The sequence below is a fragment of the Amblyomma mixtum genome, chromosome 10, assembly GCF_055824585.1.
Source record: "Amblyomma mixtum isolate Tamu chromosome 10, ASM5582458v1, whole genome shotgun sequence".
Taxonomy (NCBI): Eukaryota; Metazoa; Arthropoda; class Arachnida; order Ixodida; family Ixodidae; genus Amblyomma; species Amblyomma mixtum.
In genome coordinates, this window is record NC_143021.1 from 42,723,802 (window position 1) to 42,749,612 (window position 25,811).

Here is a 25,811-nt window from a genome sequence, read left to right on the forward strand (position 1 = left end):
TTCGCAGAAATGCGAAGAATTTACCGCCTAAAGCCAAAGAGCTCCTGTATAAAACTAACATTAGACCGGTACTTGAATATGCTTGTTGTGTCTGGGACCCTTGGCTGCTGGTAGATATTCACAAGATTGAAAGGATCCAGAACTTGGCCGTGCGATTTGTTAATGCCAACTACTCCAGAAATTTTAGCGTCTCCGCTGCAAAGAATGACCTTGGATGGGAATCACTCCAGCAGCGAAGGAAACTTCTTAGACTAAAATTTCTCCACAGTGTCTTTCACAATAAGACTGGTATTAACAGGGAGCATTATTTGCGACATCCCGATTATGTCTCACCGCGTCTTGATCATGCCTTTAAAATTAAAGAGATCAGGTGTAAAACGAACTTCTTTAAGATGTCCTTCTTCCCCCAAACAATTCGAGAATGGAATAAACTCCCCCATGATATTGCTACCATTACCTCCACTGATGTTTTTTTTCCTCACTGCGAAATATGCATTGTAATTGAGCCATTGTTTCTTCAATGATTGTGAAAGTGTTACCTGTCTGCTTGTTTGATTGTAAATTCAGTTGCTTGCCTATCTTCTTTTTATCTGCATTTCCTGCTTTTTCGACTGTGTTTGAGTCGTCTTCCCCCCCACTGTAATGCCTCACGGCGCTGTGTGTACTGTAATAAATAAATCGCTGCCTGAACTGTCAGCTTGCCCAGAATGTATAGCTTCTAAACTACGGACCTGCGAGTACCGGGACAATGAAAACAGCATGAGCAAGAGGTGAATCAAGTAACCGCAGTGTTGTGAGCAGTAGAGAACACCAGCACGCGCCAATTCCTGCTCACCGAATACATCCTTTAAAAGGTAGGCGTCGCTTGCCACAGATGGCGACACTATGCGACGGTTGACAAATATGAAGATTGCGATGAGCGCTGCAGACTTTCACCATCTACATTTTTGGAAACAACTTTGCGCGTACATGGCAGAACGTGAAAATGGACGCACATCGCTGCCTGAACTGCCAACTTGCCCAGAATGTAGAGCTTCTAAAATGCATACCTGCGTGTACCGGGACAATGAAAAGAGCATGAGCAAGAGTGTGAATGAAGTAACCGCAGTGTTGTGAGAAGTAGAGAACACCAGCACGCGCCACTTCCTGCTCACCTAATACATCCTTTAAAAGGTAGGCGTCGCTGGCCACAGATCGCGACACTATGCGACGGTTGACAAGTATGAAGATTGCGATGAGTGCTGCCGACTTTCACCATCTACACTTTTGAAAACAACTTTGCCTGTACATGGCAGAACATGAAAATGGACGCACATTGCTGCCTGAACTGCCAACTTGCCCAGAATGTATAGCTTCTAAAATGCATACCTGCGAGTACCGGGACAATCAAAAGAGCATGTGCAAGAGCGTGAATCAAGTAACCGCAGTGTTGTGAGCAGTAGAGAACACCAGCACGCGCCCCTTCCTGCTCACCGAATACATCTTTTATAAGGTAGGCGTCGCTGGACACAGATGGCGACACTATGCGACGGTTGACAAGTATGCAGATTGCGATGAGCGCTGCCGACTTTCACCATCTACACTTTTGGAAAAAACTTTGCCTGTACATGGCAGAACATGAAAATGGACGCACATCGCTGCCTGAACTGCCAACTTGCCCAGAATGTATAGCTTCTAAAATGCATACCTGCGAGTACCGGGACAATCAAAAGAGCATGAACAAGAGTGTGAATCAAGTAACCGCAGTGTTGTGAGCAGTAGAGAACATCAGCACGCGCCACTTCCTGCTCACCGAATACATCTTTTTTAAGGTAGGCGTCGCTGGACACAGATGGCGACACTATGCGACGGTTGACAAGTATGCAGATTGCGATGAGCGCTGCCGACTTTCACCATCTACACTTTTGGAAACAACTTTGCCTGTACATGGCAGAACACGAAAATGGACGCACATCGCTGCCTGAACTGCCAACTTGCCCAGAATGTATAGCTTCTAAAATGCATACATGCGAGTACCGGGACAATCAAAAGAGCATGAGCAACCCAAGCAGCACACCAACAATGGACCGACGCTGGCATAATGCTGGTCAAAACCGGCTCGAAAGTCGTACCGACGTCGGCATTGGGGCAAAAAGTTACTTTTTCCAACCTTGGCCTGATGTTCGGACCAACACTGAACCGACATTCATGCCACTATCAGACCACTGTTCAGCCGCTCTACCAACACTGAACCGACATTCATGCCACTCTCAGACCACTGTTCAGCCGCTCTACCAACACTGAACCGACATTCACGCCGCTATTGTACCCACTTTCAGCCATTCTACCAACACTGAACCGACATTCATGCCACTATCAGACCACTGCTCAGCCGCTCTACCAACACTGAACCGACATTCATGCCGCTATTGTACCCACTTTCAGCCGCTCTACCAACACCGGCTTGACATACCACAATTAGGCCACTGTTCAGCCTTTCTGCTAACGCTTGCCCGAAGTTTATGCCATTGCATTTCCAGTTCAGCGAATATTCACATTCCAGTTAATGTTCGCATTGGGAAAGCCATGGGTTTTGGCATTGCAAAGCTGCAATCATCTATTCTATACACATGCACAACAAAATGAGGCAACGAAAGAATCCAACTGAGAAACAATTTATTAAATAATTAGGCACCGTGGCTGGGGACGCGCGGTTGCGCGAGTCCTGCGAGGCAGCGAGGGCCGCGCATGAGGCGGGACCTTGGGAAGGAGCCAGGGCCGCGCGGGAGGAGGATTTCTGGGAGGTGGGGGCCGCTTGGGGAAGGGAGGGCACTGTGCTGGGGGCTGAAGCACAGGGGCTCGCAGTGGTTGCCAGGCCGGCAGCGGTACTTGGCAGAAACGCTTCGGCAAAACGCCTTTTGCGTCCGCCGCCACGGTCCACCGAACCTGGCAACCACTTCCTAATAAACCCCTGCGCTTCCACCACATCCGCCCCCGTCTTCTCACAGATGGCATCTGCATAAGATAAGCGTTCATTTTAGGCCAGCAGAAAAAGTTTGCTCGTTAACAGAAATCAAGATTATTTCAGCAACAGAGAAAACAGAAAAAGCCACAAGTACATGTTAACTCAAAGTGCGTGCCAAAATGAAAGGACTACAGTATCCAAATACAACTTGAGGCGAAAATCCACCTGAAAGCTCTTCTAACCAACTGTATAAAGCTGCTGCGACATCACGGTCGACCACTTTGCACTACTAACATATGGGAGCACAAATGGCTGGCAGATACAAGGCACGTCTACGATCCATGACAAGAGATGGATGTGACTGATGGGAGGGCTTTCTTTGAAAGGCATCTGCTGACTCATATATCTTCAGATGCACATGGAAGAAAACTGCAGATGACTACCCCCATAAAAACAGTAACAAAATATTCACCTGTAATGAAAAAGAAAACTGGTAAAGTATCAACTGAAAAGAAGAAAAGAAAACAAAGCGCAGCAGAACCTGGTGCATGTTCTTCCACTAATCTTTTAAAATTCAGTTAAAAGCTACTGCAACAACATACCTGTTGCCACCTTGCATAACTTCAGGGCAATAAATGACCACTTGCCCTTGCGGCCATGGAGGCTGTACATCCTCTGTACAGCCACCCCCATGATGGCGGTCATTATGTTGGAGCCCACCTCCCTCAGGCCCTTGCCCCCCAGGCGGACCAGCTGCTTTCGCTGAAAAGAAACACCACAGGTGCACAAGCTATTAGGCGCAAACATCAATTATAATTTCATTTAGTTTAGCAGAATCGAATAGCTAAGACAATTGTGTGACTACCTGTCAACAGCCCATGCGAGTACCTACAATCATAATGCATAATTTCTGTATGATACAATAGCTTGACTAGTTGCTACCAGCAGAAAGCACCACCACCAATATGGTCATTCTTTTTTTTCCCAGTTTACTAAGAGCAGGGAAACTTTAGCGATTAATCAAAGGTGGCCAACTCCTACCCATTATGCTTTGCATCTTGGACATTATTATATTATAACTATAATGCTTTTTGCAGATATCTATGTGCTGGATGTGTTTTCTCTGCACAGCCGTTACGCTAAAATTGATTTGGTTTGTAGAACTTAAAGTTCCAAAGTGACTCAGGCTATGATGAGGGACACCATAGTGGAGCGCTCCGGAAGTTTCGACCACGTGGGGTCTTGAACATGCGCCACTGACATCACACTGCACACGGGCGCCTTGCTTTTCGCCTCCATGGAAAACTGGCCATCACGGCTGGGTTTGAACCTGAGTCTTTGGGTTCAGCAGTCGAGTGCCCTAACCACTGAGCCACCATGGCGGGGCTCACTACCCTGAAATTGAGCAGTCTAATTAATGCTATACAAAGGGCGCTTATTTAAATCCCCAAGCACCTGAGTAAAGCTGCGTGCTTAGCAACCACATTTAATTAAACGATGTTGCTTGTTTTTGGCAGCAGATTAAGTAATGAAATGTGCATAATGTGTGCAAAAGACAGGGAAGAGGTGGGTTAAAGCTGCCCCATTATTTGGGAAACCTAGCCGAAATTAAAGACGCGCTGAGAGAGGACCAACTTCCAGCTGTGTTCACAGCAGTTCATGCAACAGTATATTAACCGAAAGCTCAGCTTCCTGTAAAACAGACCTTACAACATCCTTAACGTTAGCTACAAAGTCCACTGCTGAACTAAATTAAAACAGCACAACAATAAATGACAAATGTAAGGAAAATGAGGGGCTCGTTATGAGACACATACGAAGAAAGGCAGCCACAGGCAACAAAAGCATAGGGGATTTTTTTTGCTGTTGATCGATGTAAAACAATAATGTAATCACAGAAATATTTCACTGAGAAAAAAAAATTGTTGGAACCAAGTCTGTTATGCAACGACCGGCCACCGGCAGAGCTCTGGAAAACTGCATCGAATGACATTGAGTGACACCATCAGAGAGCAACTGCCCCAAAAAAGCCTGTGACACCGCCAAATACCAAGCTACTACAAGATGTGACAGGTGCAATGCTTCGCACAGAACCAGCATCAGTAGCTTGGTTTGCTGTTTAGCGCTCCTTCTCGCCTAAACGCTCTGATGCGACAGCAGTCTCGCAGGTGGCATTTTCTTTGCATTGCGTGGCTGAAACATGATGTGACAACTGGCACTTGCCGTAAGCAATATTGCGAGCGCCACATGTTCAGCACTGCTACTGAGCCCAACAAATTGATAGGAGCCAAAGAGCAGATAAAGAGAGTCCCCTAACAGCTGTCCCGACACGTGATGCAGTTTTTGCAAGCTCTGCTACCGGCTGGGCATTGCGTACCACTTTTGCTTCCAACAGTAAATCTCACCACACAAGGAATCGACAGGGCGTTCCAGTGAACACTCTCAAAAATTCCTAAAGAAGCGCAAGTTCGATATGGGAAAACAATTTTTTTTTTGGAGGAACGATCTCTCAACAGTGGTGGACATAATTTACTGCATAACTGTGCGTGTGTACCTGCAAATATTTGTTCTATTTTGAGCTCCCTATGCTTAGGAATTCCTAAAATGTTCACTGAAACAGCCAGTGTGTATATCAGCAAGCAACTTTCATGAACAAGACATTTACATTAACAAAACACACTGTGACAGCACACTCCAGCACAACAGTAGGAATTATATCTATGAAGAGCATGTTATTCACAGAGCACGGCATGCAAATACTCTTGGAGCTCAAGATTTCTTCACAAACCTCGGAATTACATTATGCATGCAATTCGTTAGTAGGCATTCATTTTTTCCAGACACGAATTATCAGAAACATTAAATCACCAGTCCAGCAGCCACGCTGTCGTCCTGGACGGCAGCTTCCACAGTGTCCAACTCCTCGGGGGAGAATGCGGGCAGTGCAAGGGTGGGAGGCGGTGGCGAGGGGGACACTGGCCGAGTCCTCTGCTCCAGCTGCCGGTCCGACCGCAGCAGCACGTGATCCTCCAGCCTTTGTAACCGCTGCATTAAGTCGCGCTGCTGCTGTCGGACCTCCAGCACCAGGCGCATCAGCATCAGCAGGGTAGCTGAAACTGAAGCAATCAACAATTTCAGTGAGAGCAGGGTTAACCTGGGCGCAATGATATCATTTGCGCACTGAGGTACAATAAAGAACAGTATGAGGCTAACAGTAGGCAGCAACACACTCTGTACTATGCTCCTAAACTTCCCCAAGTTTTTATCCTCCAGGACACTTCTAATTCATGTTCTATTCCTTGCTAGCCTAATTTAAATGCCATAAATGTCACCATGCACTGACAAACACCTAGGTGAAATGGAGCTGCTCTATGTGTGATAGCTAGCACAGAACCTGCAGCCTTGTTGTGTAAAGGACTTCTCAGTCTATGAGCTTCGCCAATTTTTACATTGCTTCATGGGCATTTCCACTGCTACTGCACCATGGCAGAGATGGCAGCAGTTAGTCGCAAATGGATTCTTCCAGTGTCATGAGAAGCATGTGCTAATAGAAGCGAGAAAGCAGAACAGGCCTGTGCCCTTAATATAGCATTGCACCATTTGGAAAGTATTGCTCACGGCAAAACCCACATTGGCCAAAATGCTGGAGGTAGACATCTGTTCTAACTGCAAGTGCTGGCAGGGATCAATGCATTAAAACTGCAACAAAGATAGCCCTTATGGAATTATAGCCCTTAGCTGACAAGCGAAATGCAACAAAGAGGTGGACCAAATATTTCTTGCTAGGCACAGGAGGTCCCAAACCGTTGAGAAATAAAACAAGGTCACATTTATCTCTTACCACGCATCCATTTTGCTGCAGGCAAGACAAGACTAGGAGCCAGCTGATGTGCTCCACAAGGCAGTTAGGCTGTTCAGTTCTTTCCTAAGCAAGAGGTCCTCCTTCAGAGCATGACACTATTATTGGCTGCTTATCTCCTTCAGCACCCTCTATGGGAGCTTTGTGATAGCGCAATTAATTTCTTTTTAAGCACATTTCGCTGCATCCAAGGCACTGCATTGACTTCCAACCAGTAAACTTTTAAAATACTTTGAAAGACAATGAAAAATTACAATATGGGCCTTGCTGACCAACCGCGACCAAGCGACCAAATTATGCTGGTAAGGAAACAAATGCACAGAACATGGGACTACTGTGTAGAGTGCAATTCGTAGGAGTGGCTTCCTGGTGGTGATGTAGGCCGACAGAAATGCCAGGATCGAAAAGAACCCAACAAAAGCACAACATACAGCTCTTGGGAAGGGCACACAACAACCACTCCACTATGAATCACAAGAGGAGAAAGCAATGGAAGTACTAGGTTGTAAATTCCAGTACCACTTCAGTTCAATACAATCGTTTTTGAGAAATACATGTGATGATTTTCAGAGTGACCCCTTTCAAAGCACATAGTTTGAAACTAGAAATGTGCTCCTAGCACCGTTTCAAGAGCCACTGAGGAGAACTCCGTGCAAATATCTTCCTGAATAAGTATATTCTCTAGGTCTTTCTGGGCCTGTTGACTGCTGCTCGGCAGCAGCAGGTACAATGAGAAATTTAAAATTTGCTCTGTTTTTCTTTAAGGCAAAGCAGATCTAGCTTCTATATTTTGTTGTGTCACTTGATACTAGACAAAATAGGAGTGTAATTAAAAGAAAGGAACACAGTGAAAAGACGGGACAAGCAGCATTTGTTCTGTCCTCTCACTGTGTCCCCATGTTTGGCTTGCATTTCTCTTTTTGCACAAAAGTAAACAAAGTGAAAATCTCACCATCAACAGTCCCAGCTGTCGACTCCTCCAGCTCGCTGGGTGGCGCACTGTTTTCGTTCACGCTCTCCCCAGCGTGATTCAGTGGGGCTGGAGATGAACATGCGTCATTGATCGCAATCCAGGAAGTACAGAACACACTACTGTGTACAACCACAATGTCACATTTCTATCCTAATTGAATGCAGAAATGCTACTTCAGGATATTTTTGGAGAAGGGACAAAACAGTTGCATGGCCAGGCTGTTTTTCATACAGGTGATCTTTTTAAAACACAATAGACACAAAATTACGAAGTTCAGAAACAAATTCCTGGTTATATAGAGATGCCCCCCAGGCAATAGTAACACTTCCTTTGGCCGAAAAGATATTTTAATTTGGTTTCAATCACAGGCTGTACAAAGACTTCATAATTCAAAACCCATCAAAACCGACACCTCCATGACAAGTAGTTGACGTGACAAACAATGTCACATCAAGCAGATACCTATGACACATAAAAGAACGTTGTGATCCGACTGCGGCGGCGCGTTTCGATGGAGGCGAAACGCAAGAGGTGCCCGTGTGCTGTGCGATGTCAGTACACGTTAAAGATCCCCAGTCGGCTGAAATTATCCCAGGGCGCTACGGCACCTCCTTCTTCCTGTTGTGTCGGTATCTGGGGCGCGACACGTGCGTGTACCGCTGTGTGATAAGATATATCTGTCTGTTCTGCGCATGTGCCGGGCTGCTGAGTATATGTATATATGCGTGTCATGTGCTGTACTCGGGGGGAGTTTTCTTTCGAGCTGCCAGTATGCAGCACTGTGAATAAAGCCGTTTCGTCAAGCCTACGCCTGCTTACTGGGAATGCAACAAATTGGCGACGAGGATGGGAACGATGCGGTGGGCGGCACGCACCTGTAAGTTGTCCGTTCTTGAACAGTGTTTGTTTCAAATGTCAAAAGAAAGGCCATGTTGCTAAAATGTGCAAAACTACAGTTGTGCATCAACTAGAGCAGGAATCGTCGGACAGTGAACTTCTGACCCTTTGCCACACCGACAACCGTGCGGCCAGTCCTGCCATTGTAGTCAGTGTGCAGTTAAATGGGTAAAACGTACCCATGGAGTTGGACACAGGAGCAGCGGTTTCCGTAATGTCGGAGGCAGAGTGCGCGAAGCACTTTCCAAACACCGAGCTCAGGCCAGCAGACGTCGAACTGGTTACGTACAATGGCACGCCTATTGATATCAAGGGGATAATTGATGTTGTAGTGAAGTACTACGATCAGTGTTTTCACTTGCCTCTAGTAATTGTTAAAGAGATGAAAGGCGCCAGAATGCCTACGTTGTTTGGCAGGAACTGGCTGAGTAAAATCAAAATTCGGTGGAATGAAGTGATGCATGTGCAGCCACTGACGAAAGAAATGCCCTTGATGACCTTGACCGAGAAATACCGCGAAGTGTTCGAGCCTGGCTACGGTTCGATAAAAGGGTTCAAGACGAGCATTGTAGTTAAGGAAAATGCGTCCCTTGTATTTGGTAAGGCGCGATCAGTGCCGTATGCGCTGCGAGAACGGGTTGAGCAGGAATTGGCTAATTTGGAAAAAGCTGGAGTCATATATAAGGTGCGCCACAGTGCTTGGGCGACACCACTGGTGATTGTTCCAAAGAAAAATGGTGAGGAGCTTCGGCTGTGCGGTGATTACCGAGTCACGGTAAATCCTGCAATTGAGGTTGACCAGTACCCGCTCCCTCTACCAGAGGACATTTTTACAATGTTACAAGGCGGGTCCGTTTTTTCAGTTTTAGATTTGTCGAAGGCGTACTTGCAGCTGGAATTAGACGAGCGAGCGCAAGAACTGCTCATCGTCAATACACACCTCGGCCTTTGCCGGTTCCGACGCTTGCCATACGGCGTAGCCTGCGCGCCAGGAGTGTTTCAAGCCGTTATGGACACAGTCCTACACGGGCTGACTGGCACAGCCTGCTACTTAGATGACATTGTCATCGCGGGAAAAGATCAAAAGCAGTGTCATGACCGATTGGAGCAGGTGCTCATACGCCTAAGAGAACATGGCATAAGGGTCAACACTGCGAAATGTAAGCTGTTCCAGCAACGAATACGATATCTGGGCCATGAAATCGACAGAGATGGATTACATCCCACAGCTGATAAAGTAGCAGCCATAAAGAACGCACCAAAACCTGGAAACGTGACCCAGCTAAAGGCTTTTTTGGGCTTGATCAATTTTTATTCAAAATTTTTGCCTAATCTGGCTACAGTTCTCGAACCCCTGCATAACTTGTTGCGCAAAGAAACTGCATGGCACTGGTCGCGTCAATGTGATACTGCCTTTAAGACTTCTAAAGAGATGCTGACTAACGAGCATGTTCTGGAGTTGTACGATGTCAAAAAAGAAATACAACTAACATGTGACGCATCCGAATATGGTCTTGGTGCTGTACTGTCGCACGTCGTGGACGGGAAAGATAAACCAATTGCATTTGCATCCCGGTCACTGTCACCTGCAGAGCGCAAATATGGCCAAATTGAAAAAGAAGCTTTGAGCATTGTTTTTGGTGTGAAACGGTTTCATAACTACCTTTATGGTAGAACATTTAAGGTGTTGACAGACCACCAACCACTAACCGTACTCTTCGACCCGAAAAGAAAAAGCAGTGCTGTGGCAACTGCTAGGGTGCACCGTTGGTTTGTGTTCCTCGCAAACTACAGCTATAAGATAGCGCACAAGCCCGGTACCGAAATTGCCCAAGCCGATGCCTTATCTAGATTTCCTTTGCCAGAAACGTCAGAGCACACTGAAGACATTTTTTTATTTTTCTACACTTGACGAGCTTCCTTTGACGGCAAAAGACATTGAACGCGAAACAACGCGCAATACGCTGCTAACTGCGGTTCGCGACATGATATGGCATGGTTGGCCAAAATCTGTTTCTCAGGAACTGCAGCCTTTCTGGGCTCGACGTTTCGAACTTTCTATTGAAGCGGGCTGCATTATTTGGACAAACAGAGTAATCATTCCGGAGTGTTTGCGCAGTGTTGTACTAAACTTGCTGCACGAGCAGCACCTTGGAATCACGAAGATGAAAATGGTGGCAAGGTCAATGGTGTGGTGGCCAGGTATCGACGAAGCATTAGAACGAACGGTGCGAACTTGCCACATTTGTCAAAGTGTTCAACCTGCAGCACAATCAGCGCCTTTGGCTCCCTGGAAAGTGTGCGAGCACCCTTGGGAAAGGGTTCATCTCGATTTTGCGGAGAAGGAAGGAAAAATGTTCCTTTTAGCAGTTGATGCCTATTGCAAGTGGCTGGAAGTGAAGGTGTGTACAACGACGACGGCAGCTAAAACCGTTGAAGTTGTAAGATCCATGTTTGCTGCTCATGGTCTACCTGCTGAAGTTGTAACTGATAATGGGCCGCAATTCCGTGCCGCTGAGTTTGAAAACTTCCTGAAAGCAAATGGAGTAAAGCACACTTGCACCCCTCCGTACCACCCACAGTCGAATGGGTCGGCGGAACGGGCTGTACAGACTACCAAGACAGCACTGTTCAAGCAGTTGCTGGAGGACAGAGAAAAGGGAACTACAAGAACCTTGCAGCACAGAATAGACAACTTCCTATTTTGTTATCGAACAACGCCGCACACCTTCACCGGAAGGACACCGGCTGAATTGTTTTTAAGAAGACAGTTACGAACCAGATTTTCCTTGTTGAGACCAAAACTGTCCAGTGCAATGACAGAGAAAAGCGAAAGGGTGAAACAGGCTGCAGATAAGCGAAGAGCGAAGCCGCGATTCTTTGCGACTGGTGACCGGGTGCTAGTGCGCTCTGTGCGTGGTGATTCGGTGAACTGGCGTCCTGGCAAAATTGTGCGTGTAAAGTCTCCCACTACGTATTTGGTTGTCATTGGAAACAAAGTGCGTTTTGTGCATGCTGATCATTTGCGACATTCCGTTCTTGATGATGAAAAAACAACTGCAAATGAAATATGCCTGCCACACGCATCAGAGGTCGCCTCTCCTCCGATGCCTTCAGCGCAGCCTCAGGTGGCACCCAGTCCACTGGGCCGGTTGCCATCTGAAAATGAACCCATTTTATTAAGAAGGAGCAATCGGGAAAGGCGACCCCCTGAGCGTTGGGGCTATGACCGTTTTTGATCTAGTAGGGGAGGAGGTGTTGTGTCGGTATCTGGGGCGCGACACGTGCGTGTACCGCTGTGTGATAAGATATATCTGTCTGTTCTGCGCATGTGCCGGGCTGCTGAGTATATGTATATATGCGTGTCATGTGCTGTACTCGGGGGGAGTTTTCTTTCGAGCTGCCAGTATGCAGCATTGTGAATAAAGCCGTTTCGTCAAGCCTACGCCTGCTTACTGGGAATGCAACACTTCCTTTCTTCTCACACTCCCTCCTTTATCCCTTCTCTTATGAATGTCCACCGAAATGCGAGAGAATTACTGCACCACTTTCTTTCCTGAAAAATCAGTTTTCAATTTTTTAAATATGTGTCTATAGTACTTCAATAATTACATTTCTCATGCACCAGCATGGTGCATTGGTACCGTATTTTCCGGTGTATAAGACGCGGCTTTTTTCAAAAATCTTGCTGGTGCGTCCTATACAAGGGTGCGTCTTATATGCGAATTTTTCGTTTTTTTTTAGAGAGTTCAGAAATTACTCAGGTTCATGTTCAAGCCTTTTTTACCGAAAAAATATCACTAGCAATGAAGCGGTTGTAACACGGTTAATACTTCAATACGGGGACCACCGTGCGCAACTTTTTTTAGGTGAACTTTATCATGAAACGACGGGGATGACGACTTCCGGGATCACAAACACACCACCGTTTCGGAGGCCCCAAGCAAAAGTAATGTGAAATGCCAAAAGATGACGACAATCACGCTTCTCGCCATTGTCAAGACAAGCCAGGAAAAGCCGGCGTTCTTTTTTCAGCCACCCTTTGCCACTTTGTTTGCTCCATGTACGTAGTACGAAGAGAATATTTCAGTCGCGTTGCCACCAGAAATGGGCGAACTTTTTGATAGCGCATCCGAAGGTGAAGACTTCCAAGGTTTTAAGTAGAAATAAAATGTTCTTATGGACATGTGGGAGAGTTTTTTCGTTTTTCTTTCTTTTTTTCCAAAACGTGGGCAGGAATGGCGTGAGTGTTGCCTTTTTCGACCACTTAGCGTTGCTTAAGAATTTCTCACAAGTACGGTGAATTTCGTGATGGTCGCGCCAGCGTGTTTAATTGATCCTAACTAGCCCAACTGGGAAAACTGGGGTGCGTCTTATATAAGGGTGCGTCTTATATAGCAACTTTTTCAATTACAGCCTGCATATATGGCGGGTGCGTCTTATACACTGGAAAATACGGCACATTTAAGGACACAAAAGAAACTGTCATGGCGAAACCAAACACAGAGAGCGGAATATATGTCATGTTAATAGAAACCTGTTCGCAGTACTGTTAACGTGGGTAAGAGAGTTTGCCACGAAATGGTTACTCGCAGATTCACTGCTGATCTGAGAGCATGGCAAATGTAAAAAGCTGATGCCAAGTCTGAGCACGTTCCATTTCTCTGCAAGTGCAATTAGCTACGGTGGAGTTTTTTTCCCAGATTTTGCAAGCATACTACCATAAATCCCCAATCAAAACTAACACAATGTCGACCTTACATTAAATAGAAATGAGAAATGGTGTTTTAGTTTTAAGGCGGTTAACATCCAAAGGCGACTCAGGCTATGAGGGACGCCGTAGTGAAGGGCTCCGGAAATTTCGACCACCTGGGGTTCTTCAACGTGCACTGACATCGCACAGCACACGGGCCTCTAGAATTTCGCCTCCATCAAAATTCGACCGCCTTGGCCGGGATCGAACCCGCGTCTTTCGGGTCAGCAGCCGAGCGCCGTAACCACTGAGCCACCGCGGCGGCTTAACAAATGAGAATTCATGTCTTACGTGGTGACGGCAGCTGTACAACATCGTTGTGGCCCTCATTTCCTAAAAAAGAATTGCACATGAACGTCTTGTTGAGTATGCAAAATAATTTCTCATCAATAAAGAAATATGAGAATTTCAATTACCAGAAACTGCCGAGCTTTCTAGGGCTGAAGTGAACTCGTAGCGCCGCACCTTTTTTTCGGCGCTCTTGTAGGATCCTGCAAACATTCTCAATATCTCGACAAAAACCATGTCATCTCCAAGCAACAGTACGGATTTCAAAAAAACAAAACAACTGAGGCCGCCTTACTGGAAATCAAAGAAAAGCTAATTGAAAACATAGAAAATAAACTGCTAACAGTTGGCATATTCCTTGATATGAGGAAAGCGTTTGACTCGGTTAACCACAAGATATTGCTTGAAAAAATGCATTGTTATGGAATACGTGGCGTTCCTTTAACCTTATTTGCTAGCTACCTTGACAACCGATCTCAAACAACTATCATTAACGGTATTTCATCTGGGATCGGTCAGATTGTGTCTGGTGTGCCACAGGGCTCCGTTCTAGGACCAACGTTGTTCTTATTATATATTAATGATATCGTCAACCTTCATCCAGCAGACAACATTATAATCTATGCAGACGATACTAACGTATTTTTTTCAGGGCAAGATAGTAATATTTTGCAAGCAGCCTCCAATAGTTGGTTATCCCAATTGTCTGTTTGGTTAAAATCAAATAGGTTAGAACTTAATGTCAGGAAAACAAAGTACAGCCTCCCTGATTTTTAATAATATAGCGCGAGCGTCGACCGAACTGCTGGTCAGCGCCTTATAACGGCGATAAGCGTGCAACAAGGCGAGAGTTCGCGCACGCGCACGAAGGCAGAGCGTCGTCTGCTAGGCTGTTCCAAGCACGAGGACACACGCCCTGCCGCAATATCAGTTCGCAAGATCCCGCCAAGCCGTAAAGCGCATGCGCATTATTAATATGTGAGACTGCATGAGACATGATTTCTTTCTCTCTTTTTTTTTTGTTTGCCTATTACGGGAGGCCAGCCTGGCGATGCAAAGTGATAAGAAAAAATAAAAGTAAAGAAATATAGCAGCACATTGAAACCATTGCCTGGATCGCGATAAGCGGGGTTCCAACCAGCTCTTTAATGAGCCTTGCAGTGTCTCGACGGTATAAAAAGGCACCGCAGCTCTCAAACGCCCACTTCGGCGGAGAATGCCTCCTTGCGAGTTATCATTTTTCGGTTTTTGTGGCTCTGGACCAAGGCCCACTTATGCTGTCTTTTTTTGTTGTCTCAATTCTGTAAAGTTTACCCGCTCACTCCTGAACTACTTAAGCAAAACCACGGAGCCACGAATGGTTGCGCCTCCTTTTTTTTCTGCAAGAAGGTTGCCGCTTTCAGCATGCGTCACCTGAGCTGGAAATGGCAGTCGCCACGTTAGGAGCGATGAATGCATTGAGAAGCGTGGGGTGTATAAGCTCGTTCTTTCAGGAGAGGAAGGGGTAGTAAGACACAGCTGCATGTATCCGCGAATGTAGAACACTTCTGTGTATTTTCATCAAATAACCTTTATTTCATTGGTGCATTTTAGAACTGAAACAGGGCCTTGTCTCAAGGCTCTCACACATCATACATATAAGTTAATAGCGCTGAAACTCGCCTCCGGACTGAGCAACACCCGCGATGCGCCTGGGCAGGCAGTCGAAGAGTGCGGGTACAAGGTCCACGTCATCCTTAAGGGCATCCCATGCACTCTTCACGGCTTCCCACAAGCCGTCTGCCGATGCATCGTGGAGACTCATCTTTGACAAGTTGGACTTGAGGATACCCCAAACATTTTCAATTATATTCAGGTCCGCTCCCTGGGGAGGCCAAGGCAACGTCATGATGCCTAGTTGTTCCAAATGTTCCTTCACGGCGCGTGCAGCATGCACCGGTGACAGGTCATGCTGTAGGTAGAAGCAACCATCCGTGAAAGGGCCGTCCAGAAGATGGGGAAGAAGCTCCTGATCAATAATTTCCAGCTATGCTTCAGCACAGAAGCGGCCCGATATACGACGGAGCGGGCCAAGGCCGTTCTTAGTTATTACGCCCCAAATGTTTACGCTCGTCCTGCCACTAGACTTGACCTTCTGAACATAGTGTGGATCATACCTGCAACAGTGGAAGAAAATTTTATACACAACATAAAGTGTGTCAATGACTCCTAGACAATATTAAACGACACGTAATGAAAATATTACAGCGACAATACACCCCCTCTTCACATGGAAGTATAATCCATCCACAATCTCAGCAAACATCTTTTAAATTTAACCAAGTATAAGTAATTCTATTTAGGAACCATTTTACCCGCCTGTGCTGCATCATCTATTTCTTGAACAGTGATAGCTGACATTGATAATCACATGTCACCCCGGGAAGCAAATGCCATATACTTTCGCAGGTTTAAGCCAAACATAGCCAAATCGAAAAAATGAACAATGATAAATCACCAACCTCATGAGGTCTGGCCGGTAAACTTTCTGTTGCTGGCTCCATTTTGTGCAAACCGTGGACTCGTCTGTGAAGACAACATTTTCCCAGTCCTCCACGGTCCATTCAATATGGTCGCGTGCAAACTGTAGCCTTTTCTCCTTGTTAGTCGCCGAAAGCTTCGGCTTCTGCACCGCAACTCGATTGCGAAGACCTGCTTCTCGAAGTCGGGTACGCACCAAGTTGTCACTCACGTCCACTCCAGCAACCTGCTTCAATTGGCCAGCAGTCATGAAGGGCGCTACACAAGCCGCAGCAACAATGGCATGGTCCTCTTCTTCCGTTGTCTTGCGCTTCAAATGTCGAGGAGCGTCACAAATGCGCCCTTCGTCGCGATAAGCCTGAACTATTCTGCTTACGGTAGCCTGAGTGACTCCAACGCTCTTAGCAATTTCATTCTGAGACTTCCCGCAAAGCGACATTGCGATGACGCGGTGGCGTTGTTCCAGTGGCACGCGTGGAGGCATTCTCCGCCGAAGTGGGCGTTTGAGAGCTGCGGTGCCTTTTTATACCGTCGAGACACTGCAAGGCTCATTAAAGAGCTGGTTGGAACCCCGCTTATCGCGATCCAGGCAATGGTTTCAATGTGCTGCTATATTTCTTTACTTTTATTTTTTCTTATCACTTTGCATCGCCAGGCTGGCCTCCCGTAATAGGCAAACAAAAAAAAAGAGAGAAAGAAATCATGTCTCATGCAGTCTCACATATTAATAATGCGCATGCGCTTTACGGCTTGGCGGGATCTTGCGAACTGCTATTGCGGCAGGGCGTGTGTCCTCGTGCTTGGAACAGCCTAGCAGACGACGCTCTGCCTTCGTGCGCGTGCGCGAACTCTCGCCTTGTTGCACGCTTATCGCCGTTATAAGGCGCTGACCAGCAGTTCGGTCGACGCTCGCGCTATATTATTAAAAATCAGGGAGGCTGTACATACTGTTTAGAGCCAAAAATAAGGAAGTTCCGAACAACTTCCAAATTCACTTCGAGCAAGCTCCTATAACTCGTGTCAGCTCTACAATGTTCCTTGGAGTCATTTTTGAAGAACATTTACTCTGGACAGATCGTGTAAACTACGTTTGCACTAAAATGGCTCGCTCTGCTGGTATCCTAAATAAATTTCGCACAATACTGCCTCGAAAATTCAAACTACAAATTTATTTCTCTCTAGTCTTTTCGCATGTACAATATTTCGCATTTCAGCGCTGGTGTTTTGTCCTTCTCTTGTGTCTCGTCTTTGATTGCGCTGTTTTTCCAATTCGTAAAACAATATTGTTTGTTGATCTGGGGAACGACTACCTCAACCAATTTTGTGAAAGTACTTACTTTACAAAAAGAGCTGTACGAGCGATTGATAACTTACATTACAGTGAGAGCACGGGTCCTTCCTTCCTCAACCATAGACTGCTAACCATCACGGCCGCTTACCACAAGAAGCTTGCTGTTTATATCAGAAACCTTATGAAAGGAAACTGGCAGACTTTCGAGAGCACATATTTAATTGCCCAAACAGCATACAGTCTTAGGCACCCTCAATACCATGCACCAAAATCTCGTACAAACTATGGGTTCCAAAAACTAACTCACATAATTCCTCATAATTAAACACGTATCCATACTTAACAGAATTGTCACTACAAAATATGTCCGAGGGCTGCTTTGCTGACTTGATGCCCGTTCAGCTGCCTGTATAGCAACACTCAGGCCAACAGACTATCAGTTTGAAAGCCTGTGAAACACTCATGTGGCAGAGGCATTGTTTTATTTACAATTAAAAGTGTGATTCTGGTTTCTAGGATTTAACAGCTTTAAGCTATGAAGAATGACGTAGCGGAAGACTCCAGATTAATTTAGACCACATGGGGTTGTTTAACATGCACTGATATTACAGAGCACAAGCGCATTCTGCACTGCTCCATTTCACCACAGACAGGATGTAACCTGGGCCCTCGGCTCAGCAGCATGGACCACTCAGCCACTGCGACAGGCTAACAATTCAAACTGAACTAAATGTAAACAGCTGGATGAGTTGGTTCTGAATTTGCATTATGAAACACTGTCTCAGTGCACAACAAACATGGATGAGGAAAGAGCACACAACGCAAAGCATCAATTGATGTCTGGCATTTGTATTGTGTGCTCTTTCCTCGACTGTGCTTTTTGTGTGCCAAAAAATGTTTCATAATGCAAAAAAAAAATTACCATACTAAACCTTTCTGTACTAAATATTATTAAGCATACTGAGTGCAGCACTAATTCTGGGAACTACAGGTATTCAAAAACAAGGCACTAATGAGTTTCAGAAGTAGTTCATCAGCTTACAATTGCAATAGCTAACAGTTCATTCTGCTCCTCTTTTTGACAGCTGGCTAAGCGGTGGCTATCAACATGACTTCTTAGTCGTAATTTAGCCATGCAGAGGTGCAGACTCACAGAATCTAGCAAAGAGGCCTTTACAATCGCTGATGAAGCTACCATCAATATGTCTGCAATAAGACTACTTATGGCAAGTGGTAACGACGACCACTGGGCAACGCATCCACTCCCCTCCGAGAGCTGGCTCGGCCTCAGCTTTTGCGAGCCGCGTCACCTCCGAGCTCCTGGCCACAGGCCAGTAGCACTCTTCTTTTGTCTCTGTGAGCCATCCGACAGGAATGACTGCAAGGCAGTCGTCCTCAAGAGGAAACTTCACCACAGCGAATGGTTTTGACATGCTGCACAGAGGAAACACGACAAAAGATTAATGGGGAAACAAGGATCTTTACCAGACACTGTCTGTGCCATACTCTACTGGCACTTGCCTATTTGGGTGCCGAAAACTTCACACTACCATGACAACTGACAGGTACTCTTACAACCATCTCGTTCTACTTCGCAACGCACTTCTGAACTTTCATGAGTTGAGAGTTACAAGTGTCACGAGTGCCTGCAATTTGGGACTTATTTAAACAATATTTCTGTGCCTGCTGTCATGTGAACCAAATAACAGCCAGCAATAGTGGCGTGCAACTTCACTGCATTGAACATCAAACTGAGTGCAGTCTACCAGGAGCATAGTGATGAAAAAAGAAACCAGTAAAACGCAAGATTGACCAAATGAGGAAGAGAGAAAACAAGCGCGTTCAATTAGCGAGCTCGAAACTAGCACTCGCTATATGTAGAGTCACACTGATCTAGACTTTGTAATACAAGGCTCTGAGTAGCGGGAAGGGACACACATAAATAAAAAGTACTCTCAATTTTTTTTCTGTAACCGATCACTGGCAGGAGCAGCATTACTTCTGGCAGTACAGAAGAATTGTGTTCATTCATCCTGTTCTTGTCACATTTCTCTCATCGCACGGAGACTCGCAACGCAACAATGTCAACACTGCCATGGAAGCATTTGTCAATCAAGCACAAGGCATGCAGGCTGCGACTCTATGACGTATGACATGCATGCCTGAACCAAGCGATTAGCGTCACAAAAGCAAAAATTGGCGATGAAAAACACTCAACTGCATCGCACGTGGCAACTGGTTGGTCATGGGGGGCGCCGCAGAGAACGGCTCCGGAAATTTCGACCACCTGGGGTTCTTTAGAGTGCACCGATATCGCGCACAGTACACGAGCCTCTAGAATTTCGCCTCCATCGAAATTCGACCGCCGCAGCCGGGATCGAACCCGCGTATTTCGAGTCAGCAGCCGAGCGCCGTAACCACGTGACGACTGTCATTGCGATCATGATCATAATATCTATACACGTACATAAATGTACGATGTGCCGTGAGAAACAAACCCTCTCAGAAGCAATGCGCCAACAAGATTTGCCGGGATAGTGCGTTCACCCTGATGAAGGAACACACAAACACACAGGACATTTAGAAGCGCTTCCCTTCGTGTACGTGTGTGTTACTTAATATTACCCCAACCCTTACACGCAGTTACACCTTGCAATGCGCCGCTGAGTTAATCAAAAGACAACTGCTGACAGATGCCTACAGACAAGTTAGATAAAGGGGCGACACACGAGGCGTGCTCATTGTCCTCACTCTTGACAAGTTCACAAGTAAATATTAGCTGACAACTAACATGAAAGGGAAAAAAGGACAGAATGTATACTTACGCAAGCAGTGCCTCCTGGTTCCCCTCGGTGACTCACGCGTGCCGCCACCAAACTTCAAAAAGCTTGAAGAAATAAAAATTCACAAGCGCGCGCTTTGCTGGCAAACGTCCAAACGAAATGACCACAAGCTATGGATTGGGATTGGCTTGGAACGCACGTGGGAGCGAGAGCGGATGCCTACGTTTATGCTTAAAGCGGTGGATAAATACACGTTTAGTTTCGAAAAATTTCTTTGAAGCTTAGTGTTGACAACACCGCCAAGAATAATTTTTATCAATTTTTTTACACTTCAATTTATTAATGAGCAAAACATCTTATTTTACGCGACAGCCAAGATGGAATGGCATGGCTACTTTTGACTACTTTCAGCTCAAGTTTTGGCTCCTTTTAAAATGTTCCCAACGGCAACCCTGCCCGCGAGTCATGCCGCGAGTGCTCGCGCTTGTTTTTCTTTTGTGGTGTGGAGGTGTTGGTCGTACTGCCTGTCTGCTGTCCCTTTGTGCGGCTGTTGCCTCCTCGTCTTTCACCGCATAGCTTCTGCATTTCGCCATGAATGCAAAGCAACGCAAGTACCGCATCGTTGAAAAAGAATACCGTGAGATCTTGCAAGATCTCGGTATTTCACAACGGCCGGTCGCATCTACGTCTTCAAGCTTGGATCAAGGCGGCAGGAAACGATCGCACTCCGAAACATCAGTCGACGTACGCACCCCCCAACTCTTGCTACCGTCCGAAGCAACCACGCGACGCAGAAGCGAAGTGCGCGCTGAAGACGCGTGATTGAAATCTATGACCGTAATCAATATGAAGACGATTAACCGATAGCGATTAATACGTCCCTATCGAAAAATCTCGTATATATGTGTCATATGTGTCTGGTTCATACGAGATTATGGAATATCTCGTATGATTATGGAATATCTCGTATGTGTCATATGACACATATGTGTCTGGTTTACAATTTTTGGGAAAGGAAAGGGAAGGGCTGGGGTGGAATTATAAGGCAATTAACAATAAAATAGCTTCCATTGAGGTTAGTAAACTAAAGAAAGTAAAACAAAAATCGGACGCGAAAAAAAAACTACGCGCCGTTCCGGATTCGAACCACTGACCTAGAGATCTACAGTTCACTACACTACCCACTACACCACTGCTGGCATGGCGAAACTGCGTTACATTTCGATGACAAGACTTATGCTATGCTTCCCACTACAATAGAATTCGACGGTTAGGTGCGAGGACAAATGTTTATTTTTAAGGTATAAGGAGCTGAACTACAGCCGATTGCACTTCCACTGATATTGTGGATCTTGATGTGCTCTGTGATAAGCACTGAAAGATCTGATATTTGTATGTATTTTAATTTTCACAGCGCCTGCACCATTGATCGTAGTACTCTCATTGCGCACATATTGTTAACTAGAGTCGGAGCTCTTGCATGAAAATACCTGGCGTTATTAGCTCAACTAAGCCCAGAAGGCAACATTTGCCTTCTGGCTGAACGTTTGTCCAAGCACATTGGAAACGCCTAACGTCATACTGTTTGGATAGGCGCGGTTTACAACAGGAGGGCACAAGCAGAGAATCAAGTAGAAAAATATTTGAAACAGGCCAAGAGTTTTTTTTATGCGTTGGTTGGGCACTTGTTAATCGCTTGTTCATCCCTTCTTTTCCGCGTGTTTCAAACAGCAAGGCCCACTCTATGAGAGGCACTCATCAGCGGCTATGTGTTTCGCACGAGATTGATGTAAGCTGATACGGTGCATATCGGAGCTCTTGTGTACGCACGAGTGTCGCGTGTCAGTTAAGGTATGCCACATATGTAACCATACAAGTGACCTTTCCGTAGCGCGTGAACTACTATATATGCAGCAGATGTGTTCATCTGTGGCATTTGTGACGCGTATGAGCTCGTACGCAGCCTATACGCGTTCATACGAGACACATTAATTGTGACACACATGAACTCGTATGAAGTGTATGTGCTGATACGAGGCGCATTTGTCGACACATGGCTCATATGGTGCCCATATGAGTCAAACGAGGCACATATGAACTCGTATGAAGCCTATATGTGTTCATATGAGGCACATATACTGACACATATAACTCATATGGGCTGCATACGAGGCAAAGGGAGAGAACGAGTACCGTGGAGGCGCAATGCCTTCGCATTCTTCCAATTCGAGTTCCCGCAGACGATGTAACGTTTTTTTCTTAAGCTATATGTATCTCTTATATAAGCGCATGGTCAGCGCTGTCCTATCATGGAGCAAACGCACGTTACTGTTTACCCATTCCTGCTTTAATGGAGTGCTCGACACGTTGCGCCATGCATATATGTTTTGGTGCTGTTCTGCAGGTATACCGCATTAACTGCGACGCCCAAGCACATCAAGGTACAGCGTATTTAACGTTAGAGTCGAGAAGTTATTTTTATAAAATGCTATTTATAGTTTTTGAAATTCAGGCCTGAAAATCGGTGCTGCATATATGTTTCTCCGACTCGCATTCTTTCATTGCACGACTGGACTTTTTACATTTACACAGAACGAAGACCACAACCTTAAAGGGGGAAATAATCGCATGCATGCATGCAACTTTGCATATTTTAGTTTAAAAAACTGAGATTTAAAAAATCTCACAGGAGGTTATGCGGGTTTTTACGAAGATATCATTATCTACGCCCCGAACTATATATGCTTATAAATAATTAACAATGTGCGAGCAATATATATATATATCGCGCCTATCGCCGCAATTGATAAAAACTAAGAAGTCACAATAGCAACTGCATGATGCTCCATAGCAGTCGGCACTTCAAAGTTGCGTTGCCTATTGCAGGAATTGGCCAGCTTCTAAATATGGCAAAGTCAATGCAGGGGAAACATTCGAGAAAGTGGTCCAATACTGCCAACTTCTAAAAATGGCTGAGCCAAGGCGGGTGAAACGTCCGAGAAATTGGTCCAATACTACCAACTTCTAAAAATGGCTGAGCCAAGGCGGGGAAAACGTCTGAGAAACTGGTCCAATACTGCCAACTTCTAAAAATGGCTGAGCCAAGGCTGGGAGAACGTCTGAGAAACTGGTCCAATACTGCCAACTTCTAAAAATGGCTGAGCCAAGGCTGGGAGAACAGAGGCAACGCGGGGCCTTCACAGGGCTGTCGTTTGCCAACTCAGATCCTACATTGGACCGCTGTCATGTGCTGCTTGGGAAGAGTGTGAATCAAGTAACCGCAGTGTTGTGAGCAGTAGAGAACACCAGCACGCGCCACTTCCTGCTCACCGAATACATCTTTTATAAGGTAGGCGTCGCTGGACACAGATGGCGACACTATGCGACGGTTGACAAGTATGCAGATTGCGATGAGCGCTGCCGACTTTCACGATCTACACTTTTGGAAAAAACTGCCTGTACATGGCAGAACATGAAAATGGACGCACATCGCTGCCTGAACTGCCAACTTGCCCAGAATGTATAGCTTCTAAAATGCATACCTGCGAGTACCGGGACAATGAGAAGAGCATGAGCAAGAGTGTGAATCAAGTAACCGCAGTGTTGTGGGCAGTAGAGAACACCAGCACGCGCCACTTCCTGCTCACCGAATACAGCTTTTATAAGGTAGGCCGACTTTCACCATCTATACTTTTGGAAACAACTTTGCGCGTACATGACAGAACATGAGAATGGACGCACATAGCTGCCTGAACTGCCAGCTTGCCCACAATGTATAGCTTCTAAACTGCATACCTGCGAGTACCGGGACAATGAAAAGAGCACCAGCAAGAGGTGAATCAAGTAACCACAGTGGCAGCTTTTCCCTGGCTGTCCTCGCAACACCCAGTTGCGGAAATAAACCTTCAAACCTTCAGACCTTCAAACCTTGTGAGCAGTAAACACCAGCACGCGCCACTTCCTGCTCACCGAATACATCCTTTAAAAGGAAGGCGTCGCTGGCCACAGATCGCGACACTATGCGACGGTTGACAAGTATGAAGATTGCGATGAGTGCTGGCGACTTTCACCATCTACACTTTTGGAAACAACTTTGCCTGTACATGGCAGAACATGAAAATGGACGCACATCGCTGCCTGAACTGCCAACTTGCCCAGAATGTATAGCTTCTAAAATGCATACCTGCGAGTACCGGGACAATCAAATGAGCATAGGCAAGAGTGTGAATCAAGTAACCGCAGTGTTGTGAGCAGTAGAGAACACCAGCACGCGCCACTTCCTGCTCACCGAATACATCTTTTATAAGGTAGGCGTCGCTGGACACAGATGGCGACACTATGCGACGGTTGACAAGTATGCAGATTGCGATGAGCGCTGCCGACTTTCACCATCTACACTTTTGGAAACAATTTTGATTGCACATGGCTGAACATGAAAATGGACGCACATCGCTGCCTGAACTGCCAACTTGCCCAGAATGTATAGCTTCTAAAATGCATACCTGCGAGTACCGGGACAATGAGAAGAGCATGAGCAAGAGTGTGAATCAAGTAACCGCAGTGTTGTGAGCAGTAGAGAACACCAGCACGCGCCACTTCCTGCTCACCGAATACAGCTTTATTAAGGTAGGCGTCGCTGGCCACAGATGGCGACAGTATGTGACGGTTGACAAGTATGGAGATTGCGATGAGCGCTGCCGACTTTCACCATCTACACTCTTGCAAACAACTTTGCGCGTACATGACAGAACATGAGAATGGACGCACGTAGCTGCCTGAACTGCCAGCTTGCCTACAATGTATAGCTTCTAAATTGCATACCTGCGAGTACCCGGACAATGAAAAGAGCACCAGAAGGGGGTGAATCAAGTAACGCCACGGCACTGCTCACGAAATGCCTCGCCACTCACCGTTCCTGCTGTTCCAGGTGCTGGTGCTCACCGGCTATCACCTGCCTGTTTCACCGACTTGCCGACCGGTTCCGCAATCTTGCGGCGCTAGCTGGTTTCTGGACGGCTGCGGCTGCTCATCCGATCATCTGTGCGCACCCCTGCCGATTTTGGACACTTTCCACGGTCGGGCCTGGCAACATGCTACATTATCAGCTGACGAGGACACCTACATAAAGCACTCGGATTTCACCACCCCCTTGGGCCACGGCACTGCTCACGAAATGCCTCGCCACTCACCGTTCCTGCTGTTCCAGGTGCTGGTGCTCACCGGATATCACCTGCCTGTTTCACCGACTTGCCGACCGGTTCCGCAATCTTGCGGCGCTAGCTGGTTTCTGGACGGCTGCGGCTGCTCATCCGATCATCTGTGCGCACCCCAGCCGATTTTGGACACTTTCCACGGTCGGGCCTGGCAACATGCTACATTATCAGCTGACGAGGACACCTACATAAAGCACTCGGATTTCACCGCCCCCTTGGGCCACGGCACTGCTCACGAAATGCCTCGCCACTCACCGTTCCTGCTGTTCCAGGTTGGTTATTACGAGTGT

General features: G+C 46.3%; 2 protein-coding genes across 2 annotated transcripts; both read right to left on the reverse strand.

Annotated features, from left to right (window-relative positions):
• Positions 1-2,596: 2,596 nt before the first annotated feature.
• On the reverse strand, positions 2,597-6,037 carry LOC149325668 (uncharacterized). The gene is made up of 3 exons (XM_089564361.1): positions 5,813-6,037; positions 3,547-3,706; positions 2,597-2,994 (listed from the first exon to the last, which is right to left on the reverse strand). The coding sequence occupies exons 1-3, from the start codon at positions 6,035-6,037 to the stop codon at positions 2,597-2,599; spliced, it is 783 nt and encodes a 260-aa protein (XP_089420487.1).
• A 1,234-nt stretch (positions 6,038-7,271) lies between these two features.
• On the reverse strand, positions 7,272-14,468 carry LOC149325669 (uncharacterized). Its single transcript, XM_089565049.1, has 3 exons — positions 13,843-14,468; positions 13,718-13,759; positions 7,272-7,842 (listed from the first exon to the last, which is right to left on the reverse strand). The coding sequence occupies exons 1-3, from the start codon at positions 13,949-13,951 to the stop codon at positions 7,688-7,690; spliced, it is 306 nt and encodes a 101-aa protein (XP_089421175.1). The 5' UTR covers positions 13,952-14,468; the 3' UTR covers positions 7,272-7,687.
• Positions 14,469-25,811: the final 11,343 nt, after the last annotated feature.